This window comes from Artemia sp. Qi Xiang Cuo, chromosome 9 (assembly GCF_049724085.1).
Source record: "Artemia sp. Qi Xiang Cuo chromosome 9, ASM4972408v1, whole genome shotgun sequence".
In the NCBI taxonomy this organism is placed as follows: Eukaryota; Metazoa; Arthropoda; class Branchiopoda; order Anostraca; family Artemiidae; genus Artemia; species Artemia sp. Qi Xiang Cuo.
This window is the reverse complement of record NC_142802.1, coordinates 76,042,675-76,054,897: the sequence shown is the minus strand read 5'-3', so window position 1 is coordinate 76,054,897 and position 12,223 is coordinate 76,042,675. Positions and strand designations below refer to the sequence as shown.

The following is a 12,223-nucleotide window of genomic DNA, read 5'->3' as shown; positions in this document are numbered from 1 at the left end:
CACTGCAAATTTTGACCAATTTAAACAAGTGTTACTGCCAATCTTCTTATTTAATAAACACAGCTTGTATAAGAAAACTATGTTCTCTCAAATGTTAAAATATTTTATGGTCAATTCTTGGTAAATAAGTAAGCTACTCCCATTTGGAACCAAGGACAGAAACACTAATTATAAAATGATTTAAAGTGTAAGTTTAATAAGGTGTACATTGGAGGGGAGAACCAGCAAGATGGCCTCATGCTTCTAAAGTCTTGACTAAACAAAGGTAACCGTGGTACTTTTGTAGCACGAAAGTTACCATTATTCACTGAAAAATTTACTATATTATTTATCCTGATATTTAATAGGCGCAACTGATAATATAAGAAATTCTTTTTTTATTTATGTTGTTGAAATATTTTTATTTTCAAAATTGTATGCTATTCTTCTGTAAATTAAAAAAGAAATAATTAAATTAGTTAACACAGAAGCTGTAAACTGTGTAAAAGAATGAAAGCTCACCAGTCTTTCGACCTTAGACTGCTGAAGCTTAAGTGGGTGATATAAAAGAAGTGGCATAAAATGACAAAAAACACAGAATGAAAAAACATTTTTTTTTTTCAAAGTGTTACAACCGAAAAAGATAAATTTTCGTATATTCGATTGCACCATTGATAACTCTTTTCAGCAAACAATAAACTTAAAGAGTAACAAACAAAAGCTTTAATTAAAAATGAATTCAAATGTGAGCCTGATTGTTAACTGTACCAGAGCTCAACTGGATTTGAAACATTTATGCAATGATCAAACAATATATTTGGTTATGACAGGGAAAAAAAGAATAAATAATAGAAAATTGCTAATAGCAAAGGAAAAAAACAAGAATTGAAAAAATTAAAAGTATAATAGCGAAAGAAAAATCTTAAAAAACAATCTTTAAAACTAAAATCAATATTGAAAAAAGCAACTTACATCCTTCGCGTCTAGTGTAAGCGTAGCAAACGCTCCTGCTTGTTCAGCAGTTAGTGTCAAGGCTTGTTCCGATTCTTTGTACTTCAAAAAGGTGATGAATTTTAGCATTTCTACAAATGGTAGTCCAAGCAAAAGCTCTCCCTTCACTATTTTTGCTCCATTCAAGTCTTCATTTGCTTCTTTGAAAAAACCTAGGGTGTACTAAAAGAAAAAGATACAAATAAAAGGTTAACAAAAGAGCAAAGCTGACGAACAAGTGAGTATAAAAATCAGATTAATGACACTTAAGGTCTCTCTCTCCCTCTCTCTATTTTTCTCTTTCTTTCTCTCTCTCTCCGCGCTGTTTGTGTTCAGATATTCAAATGCGATTTAAATTCTCTGCCTTGTTTTCACACATATAACATCAGCTGATCAAACTTTGTTTCTGTTGATGGTTGAGCTTCATATACCTAGACTTTGGTAAAGTATCTTTATTATGCAATATTTTCTTTTCTCCTCTGCTTATTAAATAACAAAAAACTTCAGTCAAGAGTAAAAGGTTTTTGTTTTCTTAAAAAGTAAGTAGATATTCTGTACCCTAACCATTCTCAACTTGTTTAATTAAAAAAATTTATATTATTCAAAAAATATATTATTTTTTGAATATTAATTAAAAGTTAAATTACAAATTGTACCTTACAGTAAGCTAAACCATTGTGCTAAACCTAAAACATTGTACCTACCAATATTAAAAAAAGTAAATATGAAAAAATATAAAAGAGACTCAAGAACATTTCACGTTAAAACACCCTTATCAGAAGATAAATTAGAGAAGCATTAAAAAAAAAGGTATTAAAATTTTTTTTTTCAAAGGTATGGTAGGTATTGATGGCCTTATCCATGCCAAAATCCAAAACCCAATAATCATCGCTATCATTTTCAGTTTGTTTGCCTCTTTACACCTCGGCTTATCTTTTTTCATTATGAAATACATATCGCCGAACCTTTATTTTTTAACAAAGGTATGGTAGGCATTGATGACCTTATCCATGCAAAAATCCAAAATCCAATCATCATCGCTATCATTTTCAATTTGTTTGCTTCGTTATACCTCGGCTTATCTTTCGTCATTACGAAATACATATCGCCGAACCTTTATTTTTTAACAAAGGTATGGTAGGCATTGATGAGCTTATTCATGTCAAAATCCCGAACCCAATCATCATCGCTATCATTTTAATTTTGACACGTTCTGAATCTCGCTGTCCAGGTTGATTTTCATTGACTCGCTGCTTTTCATTTTCCTTTTTGAATCCCCTACTTGTTGGGTGTCGTATATATTCTAACTGCGTGTGTCTTTGCCCTTTATTTTCATTTTTAACACGCTATAATTGTCGTTTTTGCACATCTTCCAACGACCCGTGTCTTTGGATAATCTTTGGCAATCCGTCATCCTTCATCCTTAGAACGTGCCCAAACCATCTCAATGTTTCTCTCACTACAGCCCTAGAAAGTGGCACTGAACCCGATTTTTCGAGCAGCCTACTGTTTGAAATAGGGTCAGTCAGTCGGGTACCCAAAACAATCCATAGGCAATTTCTGTGGAAAACATATAGCAAATCGTCCTCCATTTTCCGGACACCCATGCTTCAGAGTCATACTCAACGATCGTCATCATTGTAGCTTCCAATATTCTAATCTTTGTTCACAGACTTATCCTCCTACTCTTCCAAAGTTTTTTTAACTGTAAAAAAACACCCTGGGCCTTGGCTATTCTACTTTTAACATCTTGATTGTACCCACTGTCCTTATTGATAATACTTACTAGGTAAGTGAAGCAGTCCACTTGGTCGATCTTTTCGTTACTCAACGTCACCTTATCACCTTTTCAGTCTTCTTTAAATTAGTTTTCAAACCTATTCTACCACCCTCGCCAAACCTCTTAAAGTTCATTCTTACTCATACTTTCATCTGGGATACTAAAATCATCAGCGTAACGTAAGTCCAGAAAAGTTTTACTTCTCGATTGGATTTCGTATTCTCTAATTGCCTTTGCTGTGCTCCTTAAGACAAAGTCCATGGAAATGATCCAAATAATGGGGATAAAAGACAACTCCGCTTAAATCCTGATTTAATGCGAGACCAGCTACTAACCTTATTTCCTACCTTAAGCGCAGCAGTGTTATTCTCATACAGAGCACTAATCACTTTAATGTATTTGTTTGGTATACCATACAAGGACAAGAACTTTGCTAAAGCTCTTCTATCAACAGAACCGAAAACTTGCTCATAATCTATAAAACTGAGGACCAAAGGTGTTTGACAACTCAGGCACTTCTCAATTATTAACCCAAGAGTGAAAATTTGGTCAACACATCCTCTACCTTTTCGTACATAGTACCAATTACTTCAATGTCATATGCCATACAAGCTTGGTATGCTTGGTATGTATAATGCATGTATAATGTATAATGCTTGGTATGCCATACAAGGATAACACCTTCGCTAAAGCTCTTCTATCAGCTGAATAAAGGGCTTGTTTATAGTCAGGGGCGTCGTTTGGAGGGGGCAAGAGAGGGCAGTTTCCCCCCAAAATTTGGATAAAACATTATTATATAGCCCATGTCCCATGACTATCCAGATATGGACCCCTCTAGCCCCCCAATAAAAATGCTGGAAATTCGCCCCTGCTCATAGTCTATAAAACTGAGGGCTAAAGGTGCTTGATGAGCCTAAAACCGCACTGTTCTTCTCATAAGACTGTCTACATCATCTCTAAGTCTAAAAGGTATCTTCATACTAAGTAATTTGCTACCTACAGAAACCAGGGCAATGCCTCTATAATTGCCATACTCACTCTTATCACAGTATCACATACTCACTCTTATATACTTATCATACTATGCCATACTCACTCTTATCATACTTATCACATTTCTTATACAACGGTTTAGTTAGGGTTTTCTTAAAGCCGCTAGGTACTTCCCCAGTTTCAAAAATCATATTCATAATATTTATTTATATCGCCTACTTTTATCACCTTTCTTACACAGTGGTTTAATTAGGGTTTTTCTAAAATCGCTAGGTACTTCCCCCTTTTCAAAAATCATTTTTATAATCCCCAGTAACTTATTTCTAACCTTAGAACCACCATATTTAAGAAACTCATTTAAGACACTATCAGCACGTGGGACCTTATTGTATTTTAATCCTTTTAGTACTGTTACTAATTCTTTTTATTTTACTGATTTAGTCTTTTTATGACTAATTCTTTCTTTTTCTTCTGTGTTTAAGATCTTAAAAAAAAAAAATTCTTTGGCTTTTACTATGAATCATAATAGTAATCAGATCTTGGGTTTACCACTGATCAATAGAATTTATAATCAGCAAAAGATTAAAAACTTGAAGCCATCTCTTAATGAAGCCCGAGGAAAAATATTTACACAAACAGAGCTTACTTCATCGGCATTATATGTCCCAACAAGTGTTCCATTCATTATTGACAAAGTTTTGTCAGCCGAAAACTGAACCAAAAGGCCCCCATTTTGGTAATCCTCCCATGGAGAACGAACTAGAAATCCAACATCAAAGTTCCTCAAGGAGACGAAGAAATAACGAGCTTCAAATCGGAATCCTTTCCCTGTTCCAAGTAGAGCAGCTGCCTAGAAAATTAAATAGAAATCTTTTCATTTGAAGCTTTCCTATTCCAATTTCTTTTTAATTCTTCGAATTTCATATTCCCCAAGTTAAATCTCCCATGGAGATCGAACTAGAAATCCATCATCAAAACTCCTCAAGAAGACAAAGAAATAGCGTGCTTCAAATCGGAATCTTTTCCCTGTTCCAAGTAAAGCAGCTGCCTAAAAAAATTAAATAAAAGTCTCTTCATTTAAGTGATGAAAACTCTAAAGCATATACTAATGATGATCAATTAATGGTGTCACGTGTGACCATATCACATAATCAAATTCCTCCAAATCTTGCTCGTCTGAATACCCTTGCTGAGATCTGTATTTACAGGAGTCCTCTACAACCTCATAAGAGCAATAAATTAGAACTTGACAAACTCAGTAAAATTGCAAGCAGGGATATTTCTATGGTCAAAGCATACGGACGAAGCAGAAAAAATATTCTTGAGAGGAGGTAAAATTTTCAAATTTTCACTAAAAAACAAAACAAAATTAAAATAGTCAGAATCCGAAGGACTCTGGACAATAAGGTCTTCAGGGTTGATCTGACCATTGGACCAAAGTAGAACAATGTTCTTTAGAGCAGTGATTCTCAAATGTGATTAGACACTATCCCTTTTTACCCACAAAACATTTTAGGTACCCCTTCTCAGTTACCGTTACTAAGTTATGAATCATACTTTCAGTTATGAATCAGCTATCAGCCGAGTAACATCGTTTGGCTAGTGCTTTTAACCTAGGTTGATGTGAGATAAAATGAATTGAAATAGCAAAGTGGGCGGAGTTTTGTTCTGTGAATGCGAACAAGTTCTTTTTATGCAAGGAGTCTGCTAATTAATGATTACGCATAAACAGAAGCCAATTTATTAGCTGAGGGTCCCAATACGAAGATTTGAGGAGTTTCTGTTGACAATTTATGTGTTAGCCGTGCATTAACGCCTAAGCAAACTGCACGACGCTACTTACGTGGATAAATAAGAAGTACTTTTTCCGGTAAGAATATTCTAATTTTTTATTTACTGGTTTGTGATGACGAGGAATAAGCGTAAACGTAAATCAGAGGACAAATTTGGATCGGTTTCGCATGACGAATCTAGGCATTCATCTTCAACGCAAAAGTCAATAAATCGTGCTTCGATCCAGTCATTAGCGGACGATTTCTCGAAAATTCTTGAAATCGTAACGGAGTCTCAAAGTACATTAAAATCAATTGACACGAGATTGGCTAATCTAGAAAATCGAGTTATTTCTGTGGAAAATGCTCAAGCTATCTTACAATCCAATGTTGCTCAAGTTGGTAAAAATTGAGATGCAGTAAATGAATAAGTAATTTCACTAAAAACGCAAATGAATATTGTATCCACTGAAGCAAAATATTACTGTGAAATGACATCTTCGTTGTCGGCACGATTAATGGCAGTGGAATATTTATCTAAAGAAAATAACATTAATGTGTGGAATACGGTTTGCGATAATGTAGCCACTGCTAAAAGTTTATTTCAAGAAATATGTACCAATGGTTTAGAATTAACAAAGGTTCCAGAATTTACAATTGTGACGAATAAAAAAGACCAAAAGTTTGTCAACGTGAATGTCCAATCACGCGAGGCGAAGTTAATGATTTTACGTAATCGGAAAAAACTTAAGAATAAGACTATCAGTTCAAATACAGCTATGAATAATGTTTACGTCAGCGATGATGCTCCATTGTGTGTTCGTGAATCGCGGAAGAGACTTTACGAGACTAAATCTAAATTGAATAGAAAGAGTATTCCAGCTTGGGTATCTAATACTGTTCCTCCCTTCATTCAGATTGAGAGAGAAGGTGTTGGAAAAGTGAAATATATGTATAATGAGCCAATACCAGAGCTACTTGATTGTTGATTCTAGCATTTCATTTTGCTTTGTTTTGATGTTTAGAGTCATTTTTTGCTATATTAAGATGAATTTTGTATTCGTGGTTAGCGGCACTAGCACAAGTGTGTGCCTGATGAAGAAAACCAATTATATTTTTCCTCGATTGCATTATCCTGTATTTTTTAATTTGAGTGAGATTTTTCCCTTTTTATTTTCCATGAGTTTTTTTTTGTTATATTGTATGGGCAGTGGGTGCAGCGGCGGGGATTTTCTTTTGTACGAGACGGTGGAACGTGTTCTACTGTCTTGTATGGAGGGTTCCATGTTGTTGTACTTATTGTTTATGATGAAATGGCAGGGTGGTTTTCGTCGCTATTTATGTTATGTTGTATCTTTTTATTTTGTATTTTATTTATGATAAATTTTATTTTAATTTATTTCTCTTTTTCTCAGTTTTTTTTTCTTTTGTTATTGATTGCGGCCCTCTTGGATACTAGAGATCACTTGTGGTTGTTGTAAGTAGAGTTAATTTTTCTATGAGTTTCCTCGTTTACCTCCTAAGATTGTGTCTTGAAAAAATGAGTTGGATTATGACAATAATAGATTGAAAAAACTTGAGAGAAATTCGTTGAGTTGGGATGTTCTGGGGAATGGGGTCTTAAATCCGGATTATGATGAGGGAACGATGGAGGATTTTTCCAGTGGTTAAATATAAATTTCCAGTTGATATTGGAAATAAATCTACTATGGGTCAGCAAAGTTTGAGCATTTTCCATTTGAATTGTCAAGGTCTTTCTAGTTCATTTAATTTTTTAACCGAACTATGTAAGTTTTCTGAGTTGAATCTGCTTGCATTGAATGAAACGTGGCTTCGTAATCATACAATCAGTCTACTTGAAATTGATAGTTATGACTGTGTGATGCAAAATAGAGAATCACGATTACATGGTGGATTGGCTTTATATTGCAGGAAGAATATTTCAATGAAAATACGGAATGATCTACGTGTAAATAAAGAGATGGTTTTTGAATCAATGGTGATTGAACTTTGTAAGTCAGGAAAATTTTTCTTTGTGGTGGTTGTTTATTGACCTCCATCTGGAAATGTGCAGGAATTTAATGATTTGCTGGAGCGGCAAATGGATAAGTTGTCAGGTTCAAATCGCCAATGCTTTGTTTGTGGAGACTTTAATCTTCATCTATTTTCAGTAAATGTAAACCCGAGAGTTCATGATTTTTTAAATTTTATGTTGGGTTACGGTTTAAGACCGACAGTTAATATATGTAGTCGAGTGACTTTGCGCTCAGAATCACTTTTGGATAATATATTTGTTAATGTGAAGTATGATTTTGCTGATGTTATTTTGAAATTGAATGATGTTTCTGATCATTTTGGTGTTCTTGTTGTTATTAGAGAGTTTGGTGTCCCTACAGCTATGAATATACCACCACAAATTTCTGCATTGAAAATGGATGCTGAGGCTCTTAACATATTCAGAAGAAAATAAAAGAACACTCAATTTGACTTTTTAGAAAGTAGTGATCTGCAAGTGAATGAAAAGTTTTCATTGTGGTATTCAGAAATAACTAAATTACTAAAAGAAAGTTGTACAGTTATTAAAAAGCCAGCGTTTCATGTTACCCCTAGAAAACCCTGGGTTACTAGAGGACTGATGAAGGCCATATCAAATCGAAGACTGCTATATAAATATTCTGTAGTGTCTCCTGAGGCAAAAGTGAGATACAAGAAATATAATTGTGAACTCAATAACCTATTACGAGAAGCGAGAATTAATTATTATAGAAATGAGTTTAAAAAAAGTGCAGGTAATCCCAGGCGAACGTGGAGAGTAATTCACTCTGCTCTCAGCCCTTCCAAAAGTTCAATTTTACCTGAAAATTTCAACACTGATGCTTCGATTGTAGATAATATGTGTGACCATTTTTCTATTGTTGGTAAACGGATAGCGAACTCCACGAGAAAATTTTCTGAGGATGGAACATACTACCAGTTTTTACCCGAGGAAAGTGATGTATCTGCATATCTGAAACCAGTAACTGCTAGTGAATTACGTACCACATTGTGAAACATGAGAAATAATGCTTCGAGTGCTGACTTCCTTTCATTGCGTGTACTTAAGTATGTTTTCTCGGAAATATGCAACTAGGTTTGTGTTCTATTTAATATGTGCCTAAAAATTGGTGTTTTTCCCAATCTTATGAAAATTGCTAGAGTGGATCCGCTTTTAAAGGGCGGGGAAAAAACATTTGCCGAAGGATTATAGGCCTATTTCATTGCTGCCAGTTTTATCGAGAGTTTTTGAAAAATTGATTAGTAGCTGGAAGGTTGATTTTCTTGAGAATAAAAAGTATTTTAGTAAAAATCAGTTTGGATTCCGAAAAGCAATGTCGACAGATCAAGCTCTTATTTTTCTCACGACTTTTTTGACCGATGCTCTGGATCAAGGGTGGAAAGTTGCATTTGTTTTTTTTGGACATTGTGAAAGCCTTTGATGCAGTGGACCATGGAATTTTTCTGGTGAAGCTGAGGAATCGTGGTTTTCGAGGTATGTTTTATCGTCTATTGGAATCTTTTCTCCAGGATAGAAAGCAGTTTGTCAGTGCTGGTGAAATTAAATCGCAAGTTAAAAGTGTTGAATTCGGTGTCCCTCAAGGGTCTGTTTTGGGACCACTATTGTTTCTTATATATATTGATGACCTGCGAAATGCTATCAATGGACTGTCTTTTTATTTAAAATGTCGGGATACTGGAGCATCAAAATCTATTTTGCCTTATTTTGCTGATGACACACATCTAACTGTTGCTGCAAAAACCGGGGAAATGCTTATACAAAATCTTCAGACTGGCATGTTAAACATTGAGAAATGGATGAGGGTTAACAGACTTCAGCTATACCATGCAAAATCCCATTTTGTAATGTATGGGAGAAGTAGCAATTACTACCCTTGGATTGAAAAAATACAGTTAGGTGAAAATATTCTGCCTCGGGAAGTTTCGACAAAGTATCTAGGGGTGATTGTTGATGAGTGCCTGAACTTCAAAGAACACATTTCATGTGTTAGTGACAAAGTCGCCAGAAATGTTGGGATGATGAGGAAACTGAAGCACTTTTTCCCAAAAGACATTATGAGATTGCTTTATTTTTCTTTTGTTCACCCATACCTTCTATATGGTTGTCTTGTGTGGTCAAGTGCGTTTTTAATGCACCTTCGTCACCTTAGAAGTTTACAAAATAATGCCCTACGTGTTTTAACTGGAGAAAATCATAATATGTCTGTTAGACATAGATATAATCAAGTAAATATATTACCGATGGCTGGATTATTCCGTTTTTATAATGCTCTTTTTATGTTTAAATATGCACACGCGCTATTACCTGAGTGTTTTAGGGAAATGTTTACAAGTGGTGTTAATTTTCATAATTACTCGACCAGAACATCAACACTAGTTCGGCGAACTCAGGATATTACAAAGCGATCTGTTTTTTCCATAAGAAATGTTGGCCCTCGGGTATGGGAACCATTAACGCAGGCAATTTCAACAATTGATGAGCTAAATGAATTTCGCAGTAAATTAAAAGGACAGTGTTTGTCTACATATGAGTTTTAATCCTTGCTGGGACAATTTTCTCTCAAGTGATTGTGACACTTTTTTTTTGGGAGGGCGACGAGGAGGTAGAATAGAATGAATGATTTTTAGTTTTCTGTCTTCGGTATCCAATTAGGTCGTGAAATTATTAGAAATTAATTTATTTCGTTTATTTTTATTTATTTATTTTCTTCTTATTATTTATTATTTTTTGTCCTTTTTTTGGGGGGGGGGGGTCTAAGGCTGGCTGGTAGTAATTGTGTATGTAGGGTTTTGTAAAAGGTGATGTGTACCCATACAAGTTTAATAAACTTCGGGTTTTGTTGTTAATGTGTTGTATTTTTTTTTAATAAAACCTTTTTCTCTCTCTTTCTCTCTAAGTGAACTATAGCTAAAATATAAATAAAATTGCCAGTCTTAGAGTTAAAGAATTGAATATTTTTTGTTGGACTGCCGGGTAACCTCTAAAAATATTTGCGTACCCCCTAAAAATATTTACGTGCCCCCAAGGGGTACGCGTACCACAGTTTGAGAATCACTGCTTTAGAGGATCAGCTCGAAATCAGTGTCACCAAAGGTCAAAAGAGATTGTTCGTGAAATAAATTTTGTTCTATTGTTGTTTTTTGTTTTTGTTGTTTTCTTTGTTGTGTTATATATGTTGGTTATGATATTGCTGTGTTTTTTCTTTTATATTTTTCACTACTTCGCAGTGTCATTTTCACTGTTCATTTCTGGTTATAAATAAATACAATTCTACCCTAGTTCATGTTCTATCCATGAAATCTTTGAAGCTGAGAATTATATTGATAACTGGCACAGACGTGTTCCCCCTCCCCTATTACCTCGTAGATACAGATCACACACGACGTATCTGAGAATAAAACGACAACATTCTCTCACCTGTTTATGGTCAAAATAAACACTACTAGTACAGAAAAATACAATAGTACATCCTCTATTAAGGAATGTTTCCTAGGAAAGCCCATGAAATTGAAGAGCATTTTATGTTATTTTTTTAACGTGATTTACAAATCACGTTAAAATTTTCGTGACTTTCGGGGCTAAAATTTTTGTTCAGACCATCCTTTAAATAGGAATGGATAGGAGATTAATTTCAATCCTTTGCATTTTACTATGACTTGTTTCTATTAGACGCTTGGATTCAGCTGCAGGGAGACCTGCTTATGAATGATTTACTTCTAATTTTACCACAAATTTAATTGATTAAAAGGCCTTAGACGTACATACTTTCACACAAAAAAGGGGTTGGAGCGTATTCCTCCCCAATACCTGCAAACTACAGGCCTAATAAAATTTTTGTTGTGCTTTTAAGCCCTGCTACCAATGAAAAATCCTAGTTACTTGACGTTTTAAGAGGATGTTTCGAAGACGATCCTAATTCGCCTCTCAGTGTTGTATCTTCCATCACTACATAAATCGAATCCTTGTTGTCTTTATATTTTCATTCTTTTTTTTTGCTCCATTGACGCAAAGCTTGTTGCTACAAGATTAGTATCCATTGGAATACTTTTATTGACCTTGCTACCAGATAAAAGAAATGTATCAACTGGAAAACGATTCTTTACGTCAATATAAATGGTAAAAATATAATAAAGTACAAGTTAAGCTAAATAATAAAGAATACGTTGATATTAAATTTAAAAAAATCACAGTTACAATTATGCCTGCGTTAAACTTTTGACAAAAAAAAAATAGATCAAAATTCAGTTCTTAGTGCACTATCTCCTGTCGTTAAATGAATACAAGTACAAAGCTTGTTTTATTTGTTTTTTTCATCTTTTTCTGTAATGTGTATATATGTTGATATTCATCTTTTCTTCGTTTTTTTCATCTTTTTCTGTAATGTGTATATATGTTGATATGTTGATAATGTGTATATATGTTGATATTACTTAAACGTAAGGCTTCTTGCGATTCACTGAACATTTTATTCAAATCAAATTCAATTTATTCCACAAGATCTTACAACAAGTTCACCAATTCCATTAGAATTTTATCTTTTCACATTAAATGCCATTGAAGCATGATTCTCTATAAGTCTGCTAAAGTTTAGCCTACTACTTTCAGTATACTAAAACTGATATAGTAACGGGTGGAGTTTACAGTTTCAAAAAG

At 34.1% G+C, this 12,223-nt stretch overlaps 1 protein-coding gene across 1 annotated transcript in view; it reads right to left on the bottom strand.

Annotated features, from left to right (window-relative positions):
• LOC148949030 (uncharacterized) overlaps positions 1 to 12,223 on the bottom strand; it is a 387,072-nt gene that overhangs the window by 256,322 nt on the left and 118,527 nt on the right. Inside the window, exons 27-28 of the mRNA XM_089095093.1 lie at positions 4,389 to 4,592; positions 952 to 1,152 (exon numbers count right to left, since the gene is read on the bottom strand). Of these exons, the coding sequence (XP_088951219.1) occupies positions 952 to 1,152; positions 4,389 to 4,592 (405 nt within the window). The remainder of the gene's footprint in view (positions 1 to 951; positions 1,153 to 4,388; positions 4,593 to 12,223) is intronic.